General features: G+C 34.3%; 2 protein-coding genes across 8 annotated transcripts; both read right to left on the reverse strand.

Moving 5' to 3' along the window:
• Positions 1-346: 346 nt before the first annotated feature.
• On the reverse strand, positions 347-24548 carry LOC140674678 (guanine nucleotide exchange factor DBS). Of its 7 annotated transcripts, none has more exons than XM_072908407.1 (17): positions 20729-20949; positions 17344-17630; positions 10731-10826; positions 10523-10637; positions 10314-10404; positions 9950-10180; positions 9508-9767; positions 9072-9306; positions 7670-7864; positions 7403-7579; positions 7153-7338; positions 6693-7028; positions 6297-6614; positions 5929-6126; positions 5628-5836; positions 5336-5534; positions 347-4967 (listed from the first exon to the last, which is right to left on the reverse strand). In XM_072908407.1, the coding sequence occupies exons 2-17, from the start codon at positions 17414-17416 to the stop codon at positions 4740-4742; spliced, it is 3147 nt and encodes a 1048-aa protein (XP_072764508.1). In that variant the 5' UTR covers positions 17417-17630; positions 20729-20949; the 3' UTR covers positions 347-4739. The 7 variants fall into 7 exon arrangements, with proteins under 7 accessions (XP_072764508.1, XP_072764507.1, XP_072764505.1 ...); XM_072908406.1 differs by having other exon boundaries at positions 20537-20949; XM_072908404.1 differs by having other exon boundaries at positions 20352-20949.
• On the reverse strand, positions 11408-14799 carry LOC140674681 (uncharacterized). Its single transcript, XM_072908411.1, has 2 exons — positions 14633-14799; positions 11408-14312 (listed from the first exon to the last, which is right to left on the reverse strand). The coding sequence occupies exons 1-2, from the start codon at positions 14756-14758 to the stop codon at positions 13290-13292; spliced, it is 1149 nt and encodes a 382-aa protein (XP_072764512.1). The 5' UTR covers positions 14759-14799; the 3' UTR covers positions 11408-13289.
• Positions 24549-24805: the final 257 nt, after the last annotated feature.

A 24805-nucleotide genomic window follows, 5' to 3' on the forward strand; every position in this document is an offset into this window, starting at 1 on the left:
TATATATATATATATATATACACATTATACAATGATCATCATCAATCGAGATAACAATACAAAACAAATTGATTTATTAAATAATAAAGCAAGTTTTTCAATGGTTTTTGTAAATTTCAAATTATAATTTAAAATACTACTTAATAAAAAATAGATGAATAATATATTACGCGTTACAAATCAATTGTGATAAAAAGATGATAAAAATATGAATTGCACAATTATAATTGTATGTATTACATTAATATACTTTGCACAAAAAATCTTTCAAAATATTTCTTTGCAAAATTTTCCGTGAAAGATTACACAATCCTAAATTTAGCGAAGAAAATATAAAGAGAGAAATTTTAATAAGAACATAAAGCGTGTATGAATAATTGTATGTGAATAATTATTAAGATACAATCACATAATTATCGTTAACTATGTATGCTTGTCTCAAAATAATCGTTTTTCAAACAAAAAGCGGGTTTGTTCATCGCGACAAGAACAAGAACTAATTTTTTGCTTCTCTGTTGAAATTCTCGCGTTTAATGTTCCCGTTTAATATAATGCAGATCGCAGATACAAGATCTCTCATACAAGATTTGACAACTGATTGTACGCAAAATACGGACAAGTTAACAAAATTCTTTTATGCGCTCGGATATACATTGCATATACAAATTGCAGTGTTCCATTCCCTTCATGAAGATGATTAGATTATGTATGTAACAACTGAAATTGATCATTTCTCGCTATCCGATACTGGATACTCGCATTACGCCCATCATCTCTTAATTCTCGTGCAAATGTACATATACGTATACATATAAAATACAAACACATCAGAAAAACAAATCGAAACGCATACGTTTCTAACGCACTTGTTCGTTTTATTCAACGTAACTATAAAGAATTTGTAACACACATTTCAAGGCAAAATCGTTTAAAACATTATTAACTTAAATATACTTGAACAATTTTTTTTGGCATCCTATAGAGAAATATTATTTTTTAGATCCGAGTAAAATTTCTTTCTTATATGAAAATTAAAATAATTTATAATTTATAATTAATACAAAATGTTCTGAAAGTTCAAACAAGAATTTCACTCTCCGCGCGTAACAAAGTATATGTTAGTTAAATAAAGAAAAAGCGTGGCGCCAACGATTCTTGAGATTGATGAGAAATGATCTCACGCTAATACATATGTAATGCAAATAGAAGAGATTTCGGCAGCCTCTTTATCACATGTTATATGCAAAAATAGACTTTACTATCATTCTTATCGAGGAACGACGAAAGGAACTCTTCTGTAAAGAGATTGCGGTTGAACGTCAAATTCCTCTCTCGCACGAGTTTTTTTTTTTTCTTTTTTGAAAGTTGTCGCAAGAGTGCGTTTATACACGAGATCTCTATTAATATTATTGTAACTCTCATATCTACGGGGCGAGACAGATTCACACTCGCAGAAACCTGCTTCTATTTGCTCCGTTAATCGCGGAGGGAAGTATCGCTTCGGGAATGATATATATATTTATTCGCGTTACCTTCGAATAAACGCGTTGTCATGTATTCTTCAACAGCGGGTATAATTATTGTCTATGTATATGTATGTATAATATACATATATATATATATATATATATATATATAATTTTATAGTTTCTACAAAAACGCGCCCTGCATGTTTATAGGTATCACTTAAGATTTGGTCGCTTAATCGCGATTTTACACGAATGAAGGATCACTTGATCGAGGACACGAACGGCAAAGTGATCTATATACGTAACTATTTGCGAAAATCTTCGTAAAGAGAGTGTATATGTACGATGTGACCATTGTTTCGAGAATTACTAATATTTTCTTCTCTCTCTCTCTCTCTCTCTCTCTCTCTCTCTCTCTCTCTCTCTTTCTCTTTTTTGCAAAAGATCTACTGTTGTAAATAAAATCAATTGCGGAAAGGCCAACATTTCGCATTCACGTTTCCGATTGTGTGAATTTGTACATCTTTAGTACTACAATATATAATCGCAACATAAAGAAATGCATCGAGAAAACGATGTTTTAAACTAATATTGCTCATGCATTTGATTGAAATCTTAATGGTTAATATAAGGACGGCATACAAATCGAATAATGCACGAGGATATACATATATACACGAGGATACAACTCCAAGTGCGATTAAAAGTCTGTGCACACTATACGAAACGTCATGTCATCATCCAAGTGTTTTTACAATGTTGTTAACTGACAGTTACTGACTGTTACCAACTACTTTGCTGTCTCGATTGTTTCTAATCTGATTGCGAGTGTATTCTTAACATTAAAATGTGTTTTAACATTTTTTTGTTTTTTTAATGAAATTTAAACGAATCTGCAACAAGTGCAACAAAACTGGACGAAATGAAACGTAATCTTCTTAGAATGTAATCATAAAGAAAATAAATATTACAATGTTTCAAAAACTTTTTAATGTTACGTTAACGTTAACGTGACAATAATAATGTGCATTACGTATAATGTGCATAAACCTTAAAGAAATATATTATAGAAAGTAATAGTTGCGACGCAACACAAATATATTAACACTTGTACATAATTGGAGTGTGTATAAACGCAGCATTTTGGTAAGAAATAAATTGGTGTATATTTGTTTCTACAACTCGTTTTTTAATTATAAAATTTCCGGGATTATAGAGCTTTCAATGCGTTTACTGTACGCTATAAATCAGTCTGAAACAGCCTGGATCAATCTGATACATTGATTGCTGCAACTTATCTATATATTAATAAATCGCAAATATTAAATAATTCTCTATTTTTCATAAATATATCTACATCTATATCTAATAAATATCATGTAAAACCGTGTTTTCTCTCTCTCTCTCTTTCTCTCTCTCTTTCTCTATATATATATATATAATAAATAAAATAATAATACTCGAATTATAAATATCAAAAGCAAGACTCATGTAGGCTATATCAAAAGTTGCGACGAAATCATGTCCTTGTATGTATATTATATAGGAGCAGACATAATTATAACGCATATACGACGTTGGCGAAAAAAATCATAACAATCGAGATAATCCCTTAAAAATTATGTTATCTATATAAATGTTTCGGTACAAATGATGCTATTATACATTGTTATATATCTATATAGTAGAGACTTATGAAATTGATGGATTACGAAATCCGCTAGAGAGAACTGAGATAGCTTTTTATAATCCTAGAATATTAATAATGTTATGTGTGTTTTAAGATGATTTATCGATATCAAATATTGCGTGTTACTGTTGGTGTTAACCGTTTAGCCTCCTAGAAAAATTTGTGTACACATTGTGTATATGATTCTTTAACTTCTCTCCCTTCAATCCTCCTATCACCGCGTTATTCTTTCGAAACGAATGGTTTATATCATAATCAAATTCATAATATCTCAAGTTTATTTGGTCGCAACGCGACTCGTCAACAATATATATCTAACTTCCTAAGGATGACGATATATTAATTAAACATTTTTCTTTTTTTGCATCTGTTTACATTATTAATCTGCAGAAGCATCGATCTGTAACGTTTGTATCACACATTTCTCGTCTTCTTAAGGGGATCTATATTTTCGATAGTTTTTTTTTTTCAAATATTTTAAATTCAAATATCACCCCCCGGCAAGCGAAAACACGTCAAATCTCGCAAACAAAACATCTAAAATACTCTCAAAAGCCCGTAAAACTGCGCTAAATTGTACTATCGATTTCGATTGTGATGACAATGCATCTAGGACTCTATCCTACTCTAAGCCAACATATAATGATACACAAGCGACGCAATCGACGACAATGTGTCTAACAATCGATTTATTGTTAGTCGCGACACTGCAAAAGGTATACATCAAGCAAGGATAAGATTGTGTCCCGTTGTGGATCGTGACGACGTACACCGATCATTTATGGACGTGAAAGTGGGTCGCGCGTCTCTTAAAACGATCTTATGCTATTACGATATTAAACTTTGGAATAATCGCGTACATAATAAGCTAATATTTGACTACCCAGATCATAAATAAAAACTACATCTCATTCATAGATTAGATACTTCTTCATGCAGATTCTTAACGAAATAACCGAATGACGATACGTTTAACATCAGCAGCGTTTTTTTTCTTGTTGATTATAGTATGTGTGCATTATTGTTATAGAAATTGTCGTGATCGATACAAGACCAGATCTGTGCCTCCATTGTGCGCGCGTGCACATATATATCCCGACTTACTTAATTTAATGCTACGTTTTGTACAATTCAGTAAACGCCATTCTGTGCTCGCGAATGGCTTCATTTAACGTCATTTGACGTCACAACGCGAACAAAGGTCTCGCGTTGTTTGCAATCATTTCTCGATGATTCCATCTTTTCTTCTCGGTATGAATTAGTATAAAATGTTCGTAAACGTAAAATTCTTATCACTCGTTTAACTAAACGTTCTTCGTATCGCAAATACAAAGACTTCACTTAACGTCAAGCATCGCATACTTGTTATTATACGAGAAAAATGTAAAATGATGCAACTCATCGTCATGCTGTTTGAATGCTGTAAAAGATTTCCAAAAATGACGACCTCGCTCACCATTTAGAAAATGCTTATCATTTTCAACAGTAAATGTTTCTCAATAAACAATTTGCGCGCTTAAGCTTGAGATAAACAAAGACCTAACACACTAGCAGGCTCTCTAGTGTGTTAGTCGCCTATTTCATATAGTCTCTTGACTGTTGACCGACTGCGAACTGCGTGACGTTTTGCGACTAATCGGTTCGAGGTACGCCGCGGGCGCCCAGCCTTCCATGCCGGTGCCGATCAGTTTGACAAACCACCAGCCAGCACAGCCGACTTTGAGGAGCTCCAAGGTATCACCCTCGCGCATCGTGACTTCTGATTGTCCCACTGCGCAATAATCTGCCAATGCCACATATCTTCCACCCTGTAAATAAATATGTTTTTATAATATATATATATATATATATATATATATATATATATATATATATATATATGTTTGTAAAATATGCCAGATTACGCATATCCGACGACATTCAGGCTAAAAAATGCAAGACACTCAATAAAGATTACGTTAGTGTTATATTATATATTCAGAGAAAAGGAGAAATAAATATGCATCGAATGTATAAAATTGTAAAATTGATTAAAAGTATTAAAAATGACAGAAAAGGTTAATAAAATTATAGGTTTTTCGAATTTCTCTCTTGTCTAAAATTTCTTACTTTTAGGACTTACTTATACGACTTATTTTCAGCGCTTGAATTCGAGAAAATTTGTAAAAAGACTCACCGGTGCCGGTCCTGGATTGTCGCCAAAAGCGTCTTCCTCATCCGTATTGCTATTTTCCGAACTCCATGCCACGTCCTCCTCCGTGGATTGCGAGACATCGGTCATATGCGAAATAACACTGTTACCATCGACGGATAGAGTTCGCAAAGATCCCGATATACTGCTTTGAGCTTCCCACGAGATTGTTTGTCGCAACGGTCTTTCGGAATAAAAAAAAGTGATGAAATATATATCGAAAAAATTGAAATGTGCGCGAGAACAAATTATTAATTCTTGACAGCGATATACGTACTTGTGATTGGATTTTCCAAGCGCCGAATTCTGTTTTCCTTTGAGTTCAGCTAACTGAGACATCAGAACACCCTTTATCTGACGCACCCAGGACTGTTTAACATCGATACTGGGCGCTTGTATTGTGTGTACCTCAGCTCTACCCTGTAACCATATCTCGAACCGTTTAGCGTCGCCTTTTACTGATTCTGTCAAACCAATCTGTGACATCTGCGACATATTACGTAAGATTATATAAATTATGAAAGTTACTTAAATTGAGGAAAAAAGTTGTTCTTACAAATGTGAATATTGTAATATACCTTCAAATATCTTTTAAAATGGTATGTAGCCTTGTTGTGGGCTTGAGGCTTGCTATGCTTACAAAATATCAGAGCCTTCTCATATAAGAAAATATGCCGTTGAGATGGTTTTAGTCGCAATAGGCGCTCTCGTTTACTGCTACTCCAAACGCTAAATGAGCCTTGTAACAACAATTCACCCTGTGCACTCAGATCACCCTGTAAGTAGAGAGAGGGAGGGGGGAGAGAAGGAAAGAGAGAGAGAGAGAGAGAGAGAGAGAGAGAGAGAAAGAGAGAGAGAGGGAACAAAAATAATGTAGTAAGAGATAAGATAATGGTTTACATTAAAAAAAAAAAAAAAAAAAAAAAAAGGATAGATATGTACTTACTCCAAACCCTGTTATTGCAGTTTGATGCATACTGTCATTGACGCATTTTAACACGACTAGCATACAATCAAGCGCCTCTTGCAATTCGGTACAGCATGAAGATTCATCGCTGTACTTTAATAAATCTTTTAACAACAACTGGTATTTGGTAATCCGCTGAACAGGCTTGAGAAGGTAAGCAGCGAGTGGTAGCTTGTGACCGAGTTTTTGCTGGCAGGCTGCGAGAAATTGCGGTTCGGTCTGGATCTGTTCGCGTAATCTCTCGGATCGCGGAATATTTTGACAATAATAACTGTACAATCTAAAGAATATTTCGCGCTAAAAATGTACTCTAAATTAGTGTTTTCGAACAGATATATGATATATGTATATATCAGAAAATATATAAATGCTCACTCTTTGAACAAAGCACAAAGCGACCAGCTCAGTATTCGAAATGCAGTTCTCCAAATCTCTTAGAAACGTTTCACCATGAAAAATGTAAATATCCTCTAAATTGCCAAACAATACGTCCGCTTTACCCATCAATGCAGCTGGTATCAAATGAGCCAACGTTTCGTTTGTCATTTCCATTTTGTAACCTTTAATGATAGAACCAAGTTCGGTGACGTAGATTCGTTCGGTTTCCACAAGTTCCGCCAAGACGTGGCCGCGTTTCAAACGTAAAGCTTCAATGTCTCGGGGCTCGCTTTCCGGTGACGAGGACTCTCCTTCTATGGGACTCATCTCCATCTTGAATAAAATTATTTTGTTAAGAAAATTTACTCATTTATATTTAAATTAAAGTAATTGAGACATCGTACATATTTTGAAATGTTTTCAAATATTACTTATTATTATAGGTATATAAGATTACCTTTGGCATCGTGTTAGCTTTTTTAAGAACTCTGTTGGGCTTTACAGTTTGAGGCAGTGATTGCAAAGGTTTGACTGGTTCTGGAGTGACGGTTTGTACTGGTCTGGCTGGTTTGATCAATTGCTGCTTTAGTGCCATTATTCTCTTGTCGCACATCAAGGATACATCTTCTATCCTTTGTAGAACCTATAGATCATATTTCGGATCGAAATTTGCGCTGATGAAATCAAAATGTTTCAGAAATACGCACTTGCGTAATGAGCGCTTTAGTCTCCGGCATCACAGAATCTTGAAAGATACATCGGGGATGGTGAAACTCCTCTGCGGCTTCGATCAACTGCTGCAGCTCTTGAAGCGCTTGATCCGGTAGCGTGGTGCTGTTCTGTGACGCCAGCAATTCTATCCCTCGTGTGCACCAAGTATTGGCCTAATCGATTATTAATAAGATAAAAATTAACTTTCTAATTGGCAAAAAAAAGGACAGAGGTAAATTTGAGAGGCGTAAACTCGAGCATACCTTATCTATACGCTCCATAAGCTCCCGGCATTTGGTCAACATGTGCAATCGTCTTTCCAGTCTCTGACCCAGGATGGTGCAGACTCTCTGTAGCTCCACGCATTTAGGTTCCACAACATCCGTCGGGCACTGATGCCTGCCAGACAATAGCTGTTGACCAGCGGATATCACCTCTTCCGCGCGATCTATGTCTCCCTATAAACATACCCAATTATATTTATGCACGATAACGCGATTAGATGTCGGTATATAAATGAATGAGGATGCTACAAGCAATCATGGCATTTTTGTTCTTATAATCTTATTTATATCATCTAGAAAGAAAAAACTTCGTAAAGAAAATATACACTATTATGCGTGCAATGCAGAGAGAGCGAAAAATCATAATGATAATCATTCGCAAAAATTCACCATGCCATTATCGGACATGAATTAAATCTCCACCGGTCTTCCGATGACATATGCGTGCATTTCAATTAAAAATAGTAAGAAAAAAAAAAACAGAAAAATAGCGTATTAGCTTAAATAGTAATAAACAATGTAGTATAGAAGAGAATTTTTATTTATATATAGCATCTACGAAAAATTTGTCGAAACGTAACTTTTTCTATTTGCCTTTAAAACACGATAAATATAAGACTGACAAGAGATATGTACGTGTAAATGTTAAAATAATATCTCAAAATTACTGTGTCTTAAAATTGTAAATTCTATCACAGAATATATATATATATATAATATATAGATACATATGTATTTTGTTAAGTGGACTGCTTACCAAGACCCAAATCCACATGGTATGCAACAAATAGGACTATCGACAAAATGAGGAAAGCGGTGCAAAGTAACATTTGTGCATGATGTGCATTATACGTTACTGTTTGTGATCACGTTTATAAACTAGAATTTATATATTGTGCATTATTATGTATGAACATGGTGGAACATTTAAATGGCAATTATATATATTCCTGATGTGATCAATGATAGCACATTTACTTTGTTACAAAGTTTATATGTATAAGAGGAAAAAAAATAGTCTTCCAATGAATAAAATTATACTGATTTGACTAAAACAATGTATCCCGATACTTTGAGTATATATTTTAAAATTCAAAATTAGCAATGCTGTCAAATTGCTTTCACTATAATTGATCGTACAAAAAATTTTTCGTACAACGGGTCTATAACTTTACGCTTTAATGATATAAATAATTATTTTCTGCATAGAATGTATTGTAATTAATAATTTTCATCTTTGTAACTTTACATATTATTTAAAAACTACTCTTGATTGATTTTTCCTGGATATTTTACAAGAAAAATAATCAAATACGTTAGATGATACGTACGACGATAAATTGCTGTATTTTGTTAAATTTAATTAAAAAATATCACATACTCTGCATATTCGTTGAAATGCCGTTGTGTCGTGCAGCAACTGTTCCACTCGCGCTTGCGTCTCACCGACCTCTGTCATTTCTTCCACCGTTTTTAAATGCTGATCTAACATCGCTTGTAATTCTCGAAAATCTTGTTCAAATTGCCGCAGAGCCAAACAATGTCTCAAACGTGAGCTATGATGTGACCAAAACAAGTCGAAAGTTCTCTCGGTTTCCTCCAACTGGACGAGAAGTCTAAAGTTGATTTAAATCGTTAAAAATTATATATGAAGCAGATGCGTAATAAATTTCTTATTTCAATACTTTGCATTAACAAAACAAATCGATAAAACGAATGATTTCTAACAGATGTAATAAGTTTCATTTTATTATTACGTTTATATCACTACGTTAAATATAATCATCAATTATAAAATTCTCCTTTTCCTTCATTACCTTTCTACTGCTGCAACATTTCCCAATCTATCAGCCGTTCCTTTTCCAGTTAACTGCCGTACGCTATCCAGAAGAGCTTCTCCATGCCTGGCAGCGCTAAGTATCTCTTCTTTTAATTCATTATACTCAGCTTGCTGCTGCGACAATAGTGTAGTCGTAGCGATAGTATTGTTAGGAAATTCCACTTCAGACAAACGTCGCGTGAAGGAATCTAACGCGAGGGACACGTCCTGCGTCATTGATGAAAACTTTTCCAGACTCTGCATAGAGAGAGAGAGAGAGAGAGAGAGAGAGAGAGAGAGAGAGAGAGAGAGAGAAAGAGAGCGAATAAGACAAAAAACACTTATTAAAATACAGACAGAATAGAAAAAAAAATAATTTCATATATATTAATATCTTAATATGTTATATTATAATTGCTAAATGTGTTTAATATATTTACAATTCTATTTTGTATCCAAGTATGATGACAATACGGTAAATTGCCACCGAGCGGCTCAGTGAGCTGATCTTTTTCTATAAACTCATGAAGCTCGGTGACATTAGCTAAGAATATAACCCTGAACTTGAAATCCTCTCGGAACAGCTTATTCGACACCTCCGAAATAGCTTTCTGTAAAAATCCGGCAGGTCGCAACACATACACTACATGCACTAGACCAGGGAAAAAGGCCTGAAAGAAAAATATAGAATTTATAGTAACAAATAGTAACAACTCTATTATATATTATTATTAAGTAATGAAGATTTATATAAAGTATCACACATGACTGTAATTATACAATTATTGTGTTGAATTCACTTACAGAAATTTTCAAAAGCACTGTTTTTACTGAATTCCACTTATCATTCCTTCGATCAATTATCAAATGAAATCCAAGATCAGCTTCTTGTAATCTAAACATCAATAATATAATTTAATAAGAAAATTTATATATATAATACTATGGTATTGCATAAAAGGAGATATGTTAATTGATAATTAAATTGTAATACGACTATTATATATACTTACGTTGGCACAGAAGTAAGATATAACATGAGACGTTGATAGTCCAAATCTGTCAAATTATAAAAATTGCCATTGTCTGGAAATATGATTATAGGACATCCCTCTCGTGTTTTTCCTCCTGCAAAAGATGTCATAAAAGAAACCATTTAAAGAAATTTATATCTTATTAAAAATGAATTCAAATATGTTAATTGTAGGATTAAATATTTACCCGCAATAATAGCATATTGCGCTTGGAGAAGGTCTGCAACATCTCGAACTGCCAGATCTCCATTTTCTATCTCGCCTGTCATACTCTCTACATCTTCTGTAATGTAAAATATTAATTTTTATCATTATATATACACCAATAATTCTCAAGTTATACTTTTTTTATTACAATATTGCTTATAAAGTATATTGACTAAAAAAGTTATGAGACATGTCTTATTAATATTAAAATTAAATAAATAATCTATCTTAATATTAAAATTATTTAGACACTTGCACAATTAGATATTAATCAAGAATTTCTATTTATTCTGTTATATTATTATATATTTATATATGTTTATACAACACACACAACATATATACAACAGAAATTTATATGCATTTATATACACATATATATATATATATATATACATATATACACATATGTATATACATATATATATATATATATATATATATATATATATATATATATACACATATATGTATATCTGTGTGTTCAATTATATTATGTATAAATTATAATATATTTTAAGAAATCCTTTGGCATATTTTTTTTAAATATAATTTTAGTAGTACAATTTTATATTTATCATATATTTTATTTTTAGATATTAAAATACTAAAGACCATACTGCCCAGATTGTTTAAAAAAAATAATACAGTTTAGAATAGATATCACAGTATTATTTAATTTAAAAATTTTTATAATCTAATTGTAATTTTATTTGACAGCCTCTTATGCAATGTTTACTGTGAACGTACGATTCAGGTTTCACTAGTGTACTGAACGCAAATACCTGTTCACAATCAGAGGTTGCACTCACATGACCTTGCTGATGCCACTGAAACAGTTTCCTGCAGTACCCACAATATTGCTGATATAACAGTAAATCAAGAGGCTCTCAAACGGAAAAATATAATCTTAATTAAAATCTAAGAGTCTCGTAAAACAAGAATGTTAATTTCTAATGTCAATGTACCCTACAAAACTTTAATTCTCTTACAATTCTATATATATATATATATAAATAATAATAATAATAAACTTACTTATTATACATTGTTTACATTGACAACAAAATTCTTTATAGAGACATTATTATAGAAGAAAATATGAAGAGAGAGAGAGAGAGAGAGAGAGAATAAAGAAATTAATTAAAAATTATTTCTTTAGTATTTTTGAACAAATGTTCGATTTATATGACATTTATATTTAGTAAAATTTTATACAAGTTATTCAATCTTAAATTCTGTCTACAATAATTAATTTATCGAATCTGAAATTTTATTTTATATAATAAGGATTAAATATATACTCTCTCCCTCTCTTGTTTATATATAAGATACTACAAATAAAAGATAAATTATATATAATATTTATGCATTAGAAACAATTATATAGAAAGTGTTTGTATTGAGAAACACTGTTGCTGCTACCATAGTTACTTGTGATTTCCATGTCCGGAATTCAAGGAAAATAAGAAATATCGAGCTTCTTTGGTTTTTGGCATCAGATTATTTAACTCTACATAAAAAGTATGCAGTATGTAAAAAATAAGTTTTTTTTTTTTGTATATACTGTATTATATCAAAAAATATTATTTAATTATAAAATAGCTAACCAACAACCAAAGAAACGTTGATATAATATTTCCTAGATATTCAAAATTAATTTTGACAAAACAAAATATTCTAATGTAAGTGACAAAGTTTTTGTTTTTATTTCATAATAAATTATATATATATATAATATAAATTTTTAATATACATATAATTTATTACATTTTCTCTGTATTTTCATGTTTTATTGTATTTTTACTGTTAATGTATTTTTATAAATTTTATTAATTTTTATGAATCAATGCACACCTTTTCATGAATCTTTTGCAAGCATTAATAAAAAAAAAAAAAAAAAAAAAGGAATAAGAAAATAAAAATATAAAAGAGAAAAAAATTTCAGAGATTTATGTTATTATTTCAAATAAAAATGGAATTATTTTTTCGACAAAAAAAAAATATAATTTATATAACATTAATATCCTCTCCTTACTTTCCTTTTACAAGAATTTATGACCATTTGGTTAAATGCATTTTATTAATCAATATAGTAATACTTTGTATGCAATTATTATATCCAAACTTGAAAGGCATTATACTTACTCAATTCACTATATAATTGAGTAACGTACAAATGTAACATAAGACATCCTTCAACAAGCCAATTAGGTATCTAATAACCTAAGATTGTATACACATATAGTAATTTCGTTTTGTCTGTGTTTTAGGAGATTATCATGTATATAATATTATTCTTATATAAACCATTTGTAGAATATTCTTATCGCGACTTTTCCAAACAATAACAAACAATCTAACACGTGCAATATATTACTATACTCTCGGTTTAGAGATGTGGGAAAAAATTACTGAGGAATTAGAGCCTTACAGCATAACCGCATATATCACATTCACGCATACATATATACCTATATACGTGTACAATTTGTTATAATATAATATATAGCTATTTTCTCACATGCAGTCTTCCAGTTTACACCGCGTTCGTTTTCGATAATGTGATAGCGGGACTGTTAACTACCAACCCGCGCGTAGTAACTTGATAACTCACGCCGTCCTGTAATTTACTGATAGGCGTTAGCACATAGGTCTCGTTCTGTCCTAAATCATGAGTTATCACCAACGGCAATATCGTGTCATCTTCCGTCTGCAGTTCCGATTTGGGCGACTTTTGTTGACCCGTATCGTCTTTTGCGTCGAGTTCCGTCTGACAGTGACTCTGCGTAGTCTGATTTCTCACAATAAATTCGAGCTTGGCGAACTTCACCTGCGGAAACTGCACCTTCATGAATCGCCGAAATGTCGAGTAGCCCATGCTCTTAATGTCAGGCGATATTTTTTTGCAATATTGCGTATACAGATCGTGCACGGTTTTTCGCGTGATGTCTGGTGACAGATGCAACGGAGCATTCTTAGCAAGTTTAGTTTTCTGCTTGGTCTCCTGCACCTCGACAAAGTTCTTCAGAAATTCCGTCGCAATCTTATATATGTCTAGAGAAAATGTGTTGTGCGGGATCTTTCCGTGATTGCCGTGTACGCGCGGCGTTACGCCGTGCGTCATTAAATGCTTTCGGATCCGCTTGATCTGATAATGCGTGCAATTCTCTAGATACAAGAACGCATCCAAGCACACTCGTCGACCCTGATAAACATACTGCGCGCGTAATCTACGTCGTTCTGTGTGCCTGGCAGTTTGATAAGGATCCGTCAGACATGCCATGGTCACGCCCATTAAATACATGTCGTGCTCAGCCTTTGTCAACTCTGCAATGTTCAATCTGTGCCGATAAACTACTTCGGGATTTAGATCCTTGAAACACTGATCGTCGATACACTCGCAGCCTCTTTTGAAGCGTTCCAATACTTGCGCTGGGCTATCCTCCAATTTTGTGGGATCGTAACTTGACTGACCCACATTTCGAGTTTTTTTCGACTTGACTCTCGCGACGGATCTCTTTGGCTTGGCACTGGATATATTCTTACATTCTTCATGTTTCTGCAATAAAAATAAAATAATGTTAATTCTGTAATAAAATAAAATTTCCAATCAATCATTGGATTAATTATGGTAGAAATTTATTTAATGCAATCTAAAGTATATACATTTGTATTTTTAAGATATATATAAATTGTATCAGAAGTATCGATGCATGTATATATGTATTTCATACAATATTTTTATTTTAAAAAAATAAAAATAATATATATAAACATGCAAATGCACAACAAGTTAATAACAAATAAGAGTACGAAAATAAGTATAATGCAAACTTAAAAAAAAAAAAAAAATACATGATATAGAATATAGAATTTTACCTTCTTTTCTGCATTTGTTGCTTCTAACTGCTCCTTTGTTATTTTATTTTTATCGGCAATAACAGTTTGCATATTAGACATCGCTAATACTTTTACTTCACATTTTTCTTCTACCATTGTCTCCATTGTGTGTCTCAATTTGTACAATACACAGCTTTTTTGTCATCCTAAAACATAAATCAAAATATAATTATAAAATCTTATAAAATCCAAATATATAATTCAACACAATATTACAATTCAATAGCATTAAATTCTAGAGATTAAGTAGATTTCAAAAGATGTAAATACGAAGTTTAAGTATATTTTTTTTTAGGGAGATGTTATCAACATTTATATACTTTTTTTAAAGACAAATTTTTTTTCAATTCTTTTTCAAAACATCGCGTTTTAATCGCACTTTCTGCACTTTGCTTCCGTCCTTTTTCTTTCATCAAGAGCCAAGAATCAAGAATGAACGTGTATGTATACATCCATTTCATTTTGAATGAAGGAGAAGGCGTAAACGCAGTAAGTAAACACAGCTGCAATGCCAAAAAAAAAAACATCATGTTTACATACTTTTACTTTTCTGTTTCTTTCACATTAAGAAATAAGTGTAACGCTAATAATAAGGATTCAAAGACAAAAACAAGAAAAGAGGAAGAAAGAGAAACATCGTACAGAAAGTGCAGCCGAAAGAAATGGGGACCTAAGGTCGAGAATCGCTGATCGCGCCCCTCGGTCACCAACTTTCGTCTCTAAGGCTATGTTATGTCACCGATTCTACTCACCGCTGTTCGCTCGACTATCGCAAACCTGGCAGTTTGGGAGTCGTCTTGCGATTCGACGGACGTCACGTCGACGAGACGGCACGCTCGCGTGCCCGATCTTGTTGTCGGTCGCGACAAATTGCACTGTACTCTGTACTCACTAGCCAACACTCCCGACGAATCCGACGATATGGCGAACGACTAGTTCGTGTCATTGTATGTAGAGGGGACGGCAACTGTTCCAGGACCGTAGCGCGAAAAACGTTCCATAACTTTTTTCGCGTCACAAAAAAAAAAAAAAAACCGCGTTCGGGACACACATTTCTCTTTAAATTTCTCTCTCGAAATATATATTTAATTAGTTTAGTAATAGTTTCTGTATTTGTAATTGTGTTTAGAAATTTGGTGTGAATCGCAATAAAATCTTTGGTCTTTATCATGCAAAAAAGATATGTATAGGAAGAATTTTATCCATTTTATGTCAATATAGAAAATTAAATATAATCAATAAAATTAACGATTTAATTATATATCGATTAAATTTTTTTATTTTTATTAATCTTTCTGTATCTCTAATCTAAAAAAATTTAATATCGATAAACAGGAGGGGACGAAATCATATATTCATAAATTAAATTTTCTAGAGTAGTATATACATGAGAAAATTAATAAAATAAAAAATATATTAATGTGTTGTCTATAAAATATATAACATCGATATTTATTTGGTTTTTTCAACGAGAATTATTAATGTAAATTATTTTGCGTATAGTAAAATATTGCACGCAATGATTTATTCGCGAATGTTAGCTTGGAAAAAAAAAGTTTGACAACTTTGGTATATCGGAAAAAAAAAAAAAACTTCCGATTCTCCCTCTCCGCTCGGACATGGAAGCAGCGGAGACGGAAGTAGGTATGCGGATTATTGATTGATGGAAAGGCGTGGATACAGCCCTGAGTCCTGGTGCTCTCCCCCAACGACGCGACGGGAACAACGAACAAAGAGTGAGGGCGAGCGAGAGCGAGGGAGGAGGGAGCGAAGGGAGAACACCCAACACCCGAGTCCTCAGTCCTCAGACTTCAGATCTCATAACAAGCAAAATGCACACATCGTGCTTGCGACGACGAGCACGCTCCAAATAACATAACATCATACACTACAGAGCACCCATGGTGGACGCGTTTAAACTTTAAATCAACCAGAGAGATTAGAATCATCTAAATTTTTTTTTATTTCAAATTAAATCATTTATAGAATCCTTTCCTATCTAAAGTTTCACACGTGTCAAATTGGGTGAAGAAATTTTGCGTCGAAATTCGAAATGTAATTAAGACGAAGGAAAACAAATTTTAAAGCCTATAGACGGCTTTATCGTAAATCTTATTCGTTAAGGTCGTAAAAATCTAACCGGAACGAATTCGCGTGGCTTCGTAAAATCGTAATTTATCGCAAACGTCGTATAAAATATGTAATATTCGCTGTTGTACACTCGCGATCGTTTCTTACGTCGTGAAATACAGTTTGCTTTAAATTAAAATGGTAAATATGCAGACGCTTTTCATTTTCAAACACGATGAGAATTAGATAAGCTATTTTTCCAAGACGATATTTCGACGACACGCTCATTTTGCGTTTAACATTAATAAAAATATTGGTATTAACTGAACACTTGTAATCTTTACGATATAAACACAATAGGTATACCCATATTTCTCTCTCTTTATCTCTCGTCATTATCATACATTCTATTATTAACAAATGTGAAAAATAATACAAGAAAATAAGAAAAAAAAAAATTAATAAATGATTAATGTGCTAAAGACAACATCTCGATAATACATAAGTAAAATTTAAGTATATAAATGACATTCCGTTGCGATAACGCGCAGTTTCTAAAAAAAGTTAAAAGATTGACGACAATGTGAAAAAATTGTATGTATGATCAATGCAATTCAAACCTGTGCATTTCGTCGAGCAGTGTTGATGGCAAGGACAATTGCAGCTGTGCAACGACTTTCGGCGGAGAATCATCTTGGTTTGCCTGTCGCTTCGGCTGGTCCGACACTTATCGTATTGTCACAGAACGTTGCAACTTGTTACAATAGAACGCTGTACAATCAACACACTGCACTGCCACGACGACGAAGAGACTCATCGACCAGACTACAGCTCACGTCACAAGCCGACTTACAATTAAATCATTGTCCACTTTGTCGGTTTCAACTTTCTTCCTTGTATCGCCTCCCTTAACGCGTTACACGTCATTATATTATTGTAACTTGTAACGAAACATTGAATTGCAATGTACAGAATATTTCGTACAATTTACTTTATTTTCAAGAAATTATTCAATCCATATCCAATTTTCCTTCAATGTGCAATTATTATAAAGTTAATTAAATATGTATTTCCTGTCTAGTTTTCAAAAAATTTAACAAGAGTCATAAATTGATAACTTTGCAAGTCTACTTTCATTTATAAATTTTACAATTATTCGATAGAAATATTATTATATTATATAGAAAAAGAAGTTGTGTAAAAGCATAATATAAAGAGAATTTTAATTTTTAAAAATTATATAATTAAACTTTCCATTTTATTTTAACTTATTGTAAAAACTTTGCATTTCCTGAAAAAGTTGCTGTTGTTTTGAACTACTCTGTACATTGTACATCATCATCGCGTCAACCGTCAATGTTATGCAATGAAAATTGGTACACGATACTGCAAGTAACTGACACTGACGATCGATGCGACGAAACAAAATTCGCTAGTAGCAAAAGTTCGTGGAATTATTGCCGCATTGTAATTAAACGTTGCACGATAATCGGAATATCGGTTATTGCGACCGATGCTATGCAAGTAGATGGAGAAGTTCTCTAGAAACATTTTCAACTCTGGCAGAACGCAAAAACTCGTCCTCTAAAAGTGTAAGCTTTTCGATCAAACGCGTTTCTTTACTTTAGATTTTAGACATAAAGTCTCGATTTTCCCGACTCATCTTGTATTCCTCTATACCGGTCGCACAACAGCTGGCGATTATAGCTATTTGCTATATCGTCAACTGACATTGCGACATACGCTTTTTATCTTTCATTTAAATGTGCCATCATGACAATTCGTTGTCAGCAACGTCCCCTCCCTCTCTCTCAAAATGTTTCAAACGTACAGTGTATGTACATAGAATGCGATTATATTCAATATTTTTTTATATTCTAAAATATACGATAAAATATTATACATATATATATATATATATATATATATAAAATAATATTCTTTCCAGTAAATAGATATTTGTTGAATAAATACCATTTCATGCGATAAAGATATTTGTGTGTTACTTACAATAGAATAATACTGTCTATTTAAAATGCAAAAGATTTAAATATGTCATACTGCTCTTCTTTTTATTATAATAATGTAAAACGATGTTTCTTTAAAATGTTGACTCACACACAACTAATAGATATAGATACGCGATATTATAACTGTACCTACTTATTTATAGGATCGTTACTTTCAAATGTCTAATTATATACAATATTCAAAAAGAAAATCTAATTATATAATATCTTATTGTGTGTTACTATTCGACGATATTAATATCCCGTTGGCATAGCATATTTGAAATTTCTGACGCCGATGAGACAATAGGGTACTCTATCACCATTCTCTATTTACAGTCAATTACGTCTCTATCTCCTGACAACACAAGACGACGGACGATCTCTTGTCGCTTCACGCTCGAGAATATATCAGTCACGTTGCACACGGTTGCACGCGCTATAGGTATACGTATATATGCGCTGCAGGAGAGCTTCATCAAAGTTGCACGAGGGTTCTTTTTGATCGATACCAACAATGTACTTGCGTCCAGCAACCCTTTCGCGAAGGGATGCCTACGCATTAAAATTTTTTTTGTTGTTGAAAACAGAAAACAGTTGCGACAAATAGCTATAAATTTAATTAACAACCAATATTAAATTAATTAACGACAAAACAATTTTATGAACATTAGTTCAAGTTAAAATAACAAGCCATTTGAAAATTACTAAAAATCTAATATCTCTATAACTGTGTATAATTATAATTTTTTATTAATAATTTATTATAAAAAGACGATCGATAAGTTTTAAAATAAATAGAATCTAATACATATTACAAACACACATCGCGTTTACCACGATATTTCCAACTATCCGTTTATCGCGATCGCGATGTTTTGTCGAGGACTATTATCACACCCGTGAGATTTAACTTCCGGTTAACTTTTATCGTACTTCGTAAATCGAGAGATTTCACGGTCGATTTACTTTACGAAAATTATTACTTTGCTTATTATAATTCGCCTACACGGTCTGCAGTAATCAAGTAAATTTAACGCAACCGTCCTTATCATTTGCACGATATATAGGTACCATTCGCGTCACGCAGGACATTTCGTTCTTGTACATTGTACATATATACATATATTTTTGATAAGCCGTCGTGTTATCAATCGCACAAAATGATGTGGTCAATACCTTGAGACAATTTTGTCGACAATGCGACAGTTGGTTTTACAACCGACGAATATTGATAAAAAACCATCCAGATATGTATCGTGCCAGTTTTGAATATAAAAAATATTTCGATATAAAAAATACATATAATGAATAAAAAATTATCGCCTTGAGATTTTATATAGCTAAAGAAAATTTTTACAAGTCCAAGAGTATATAATTAATTAATAATAAATCTTAATCTTTAAAATTATAATTAATATATAAAAAAAAAAAATGTAGAAATTTTTTAGATATCTTTTCTAAAAACCGGATCATCGTAGACGTTAACGTTACGACTTTATGTTATACCTGATTTTTTCCTAGATGAAAAAATTTGCAAATAATATATGGCAAATGTATGACGTGAGAATCTCATTCTTTCGTGTATGATTTCCATTGATTATAATCTTTTCTTGTACCTAATACCAATTACGCTTCATAAGTTTGCTTCCGCGACACCTTCCCACGAAATCCCGCGTACTGCCAGATTACACTACGCTCCCGTTAAGTCCGAGTTTCTCATACGCACGCACGCACGCACGCACGCACGCACGCACGCACACGCACACACATTCTCCTTTCGACAGAATTTTTTTTCGCCTACAAAATCATCGCCGGTCCAAAGTACTATATAGTAATAAATCGCAGCAATGTCCACAATAGGCATAATCCACTTGACTCGCGCGTCTATTTTCGTCGACTATAACATCGGGTCTCTAACAATAAGACAATAATTCCATCGCCGTGCGCGCACAAAGCCGCGTGCGTATTATCACTCGCACGTACTCATACATACATATACGTATATATGACGTTCGTTTTTGCAAATGTTATCTGCGATTTAAAAGGACGGTAGCATCGCGTGAATATTTATCGATGTTTGCGCGCGCTTTTTGGAGACGAATTTTCAACGGCGGTGACGCGCGGTTGAAAAGGAAACGCGAGTGGCGAGACTACGCATATACCCGTTGATACTCCGCGTGTGATCGATAGAATCGTACACACCGCAGCCGCAGCCGCAGCCGCAGCCGCAGCCGCCATCGTCGTCGACGTTACCGGCGACTCCCCGCGGGCGGAACCCGCGATGCACCCGCGTCGCGCACTTGTACTTTACGCACTTGCAAGCGCAAAGAGCAGAGTTATCGTATTTCGCGCATTCGTTCGAGACGATTCCTGCGAGTCGGAAATCGAAATGCCAAACGAAAGCAACTATATATAATGCGTCGTCGTCGTTGTCGTCGTCGCGTTCGCCGATGATGCGTCGCGACGGAGCTGCGGCATGGCGGACGGCGGACGGTGGACGGTGGACGGCGGGCAGCGGGCGGCGTCGTTGCAGGGACGACCGAGTTTTCTTCGGATCCCGGGGGAGGAGGGTAGTTGGCTCGCGAGATGGCGAGAAAAATTCATTCTGTGTTTAATTCATTAGAATTATTAACGATATTACGACATATCATTTTGATAGTATTCGCAGAACTTTAAATCCGACAAAACGAATGATCGTGTCCGTTCTGTCTGGAATAATGAGAGAGTGGACAACAATAAGACAGTGGACGAGAGTTAAAAGCCATCCTAGCTACGATCCTGAGAGGCGATGGAGAGTAAGGGTAAGAAAAAGCCACCAATGGCGAACGAGCCGAATCGACAAAGAGGGGACGAGTGCACGTGACTCGCGGCGTGTGTCGCGCTGTCAAAGTCGAACAATCTTATCCACATGAATTAAGAACTTTACCAATTATTTCGAATTTTCTTTGCGCTGAAATTTGAAGATAAATAAATAAATTATTTCTTTATATGTATATTCAAATATTACGCGATAGAAAATTATTATGCGATACAGATTAAATCCAGCTTGAGTAATAGGCCGTGAATAAAGGGAATATAGCTTTGCGTGGTAAACATAAACTCGTTCATGTCACGAAACATGCATTAAACTATTATACAAACTTGGTTATGTATGAGCCTCTCAAACTGATCAACTCCACTTTTTGTAAATTTCTTGATTTTAATACCGGAGCATATAATTAGTGTGCTTTGTGTGTGTACATGTGTGTGTGTGTGTGTGTGAACTCTAGACTTCTCAAAAGTTTATATATACATGTATATAATATTTTATTAGTATTTTTTCAAATTAATATTAGCATTTATATAAACACGTTTTCTAAAAATTTACAGATTATAAGTTAAAATATTGTATATACAAATAGAATTATTTATAAAATATATACTCTAAAATAAAAAGTTAAGAATAAACAGCGCGAAATAAAATTTGTGAAATAAAATTTGTTCATTACATATATATTTGGATAATTAAAAAAGAGACAGAAAAGGAAGAGTCCACGTACGAAATAGAATAGTCAGTTTATTAAATGAGAAATCAGAAATCTAAATAAACTTGTACGAAAGACGAATCAAGCAAAACGCGTGTCGATTGACGTCATCAACGAAGACGCTATCCTACAAGCTGTAAGTAGTTATAAAGCGAATGTAGAATGTGGAAACGTTTACGGTGGAAAGTATTTTACGGGATAATATTACTCAATTATTCACTCCATCAGGCGAGAAATTGATTTATCGTTATCGTCAAACGGCTGCTGTAATTCGCACGCGAGAGGAAAAATTTACAAACGACGCTTTATAATTTGATCAAGCTCACTTGGAACTGATCACTATCATTCGATCGCGTGAAAATTAGCTTCAACGAGAAGCTGATCATTTCGTAAAAGAAAACTTGAGCGATATGTCGATGAAGCTTTGATCGTGATGATATGCGAATAAAAGAATTGTGTGAATACGATTGTGTTTACTAATCAATAATGACTATACATGTGAATTCCGCCAATAAATCCGCAATCCATTATATGTCAATCGTATCTTGATTGAAAATAAAAAGCAGAAAATGTCGAAATGACTCGAATTACAGCGGAGAAACTGACAAATAATGACAAAAATGAATCATTCACCTCAAATAAAGCCAACGACGAGCGTCATTTTCCTCTTACATCACAATTATTTATATAAAATGTCTGAAAAAAAAGTATGCAAATAAAAGTAACTAATATACATACAATATGTATATATATAAGGAGAGAAAAAAGGACAATGATTTATAACACACATATTATTAAAATTATTTATATTGTGTTTACTAAATTTAAATTTTCTTAAAATGATTATTTCTAATACATGGTTTTATGTTAAAAAAGTATCGATGCTTTATCAATGCTAAAATTACATCGTTTTTTCTATATATATATAGCAACAACATTTCTTGCGTTCTCTTTCGGCCGTGAAACTCTCAATCAAACAATAATACACAAAAAATCGATAAACGTCACATACGATTTGTGAAATAAAATAGAGAGAGACTTGGTCGAGCGATCAGCACTTTGAGCTTTTATAATCAATCGAAAATCTGTGCATCACATTGCATACACAGAGCAAGTAAGTAATAAAACACATATCTCGCAATCAGCTGGGCAATGTATTGCCCTCTTCCCCTCCGAATTTGAAACAGAATTAAATCGAAACACACACTTTTATTAACGTCGATGAGAGAAAAAATACTACACATAACTTACACCCTGCGCAGAATACACTTTACAGCAAATGACGTAAATTCAAACTGCGCATTAAGATGTGTGCAGATCTCGAAACTATTTGAATTTCTTTTCATGCACCTAGCGATGCATTTCTAATCGAGTGCAACCGAGTAAAGTGCAAGTTCTCTTGGAACTGGTTGCAGCTACCTCTCGCTCTCTCGCGGAGATAAATTAATCGAAATAAATTGTCTTTCTGCATTTACATATCGTAAATAATTCTCTAAACCGAATCGAAACCGAAATCGAATTGAATAAACTTACCCGCCTCGAGCAGCTCCAGATCCAGGTTGCCGCTACGACTGCGGCTGATGCTACTGCTGCAGGCGTTGTAGCTGCTGGAGCGGTGAGCCACGGTCTCCTCCATCGCCCGGGAGGCGCTACGCTTGAACTGCTCCAGGAAGCTGTCGATCTGGTTCTCGATGCTGGTGGGCGAGCTGGCCATCCTTCCGGCCACCCGGTTAAACAATCGGTCGTGCGATGATAACACGCGCGATTTCGACGCACGTGCGAGATCGATTTTACCAAACGGATACGTATGCGACACCGGTCTGGACGACGATATCGGCGAGAGAGACAGAGAGAGAGAGAGAGAGAGGACAGAGATAGATAAAAGGATAAAACCGCGAACCCGGGTTACGATTGCAGGACTACATCGTAGAATCACGCACGTTTCCACGCACTTGATCGGTCCCGAGCACACGTCCACGTCAATGTTCCTCCGGGAGAGAGGGCGAGGAGCGAGTTAACGTGGATTAACGGCGCGACCACTGCCCCGGCCCCTGCCGGACCTTGTCTCGTTGTACGTCTGTATGCCGCATGTCTGTTACCGCCGCAACGTTCCGCTATCACCGCGGTACGCGCTGCACGGAGTACAGAGAGTACAGGGTACAGGTACGGAGAGTCGCGCAGCTTGGGAAACGCCAAAACTGAAATGACATACCGTGCGCGCGCTGCCGCAGTGTTTTCGCGGCAGGTGGCAGGTGTCGCATAAGCTGCGCGCTGCGCCGCCTCAAGCAGCGCGGCGCTTCCCTTACCCCTAACCCTCCTCTCCTCACTCCTCACTCCTCACTCCTCACTCCAACTTCTCACCGACAGAAGCAACTCGCAGGCTCGTCCGATGTCCGATGCCCGGTACCGCGCCGGTGTTTTGTGTGTCTAGAGTCTAGAGTCTAGAGTCTAGAGTCTAGAGTCTAGAGTCTAGAGTCTAGAGTCTAGAGTCTAGAGTCTAGAGTCTAGAGTCTAGAGTGAGAGGGAGAGGGAGAGGAAAGAGACAG

Source organism: Anoplolepis gracilipes, chromosome 16 (assembly GCF_047496725.1).
Source record: "Anoplolepis gracilipes chromosome 16, ASM4749672v1, whole genome shotgun sequence".
Lineage (NCBI taxonomy): Eukaryota > Metazoa > Arthropoda > Insecta > Hymenoptera > Formicidae > Anoplolepis > Anoplolepis gracilipes.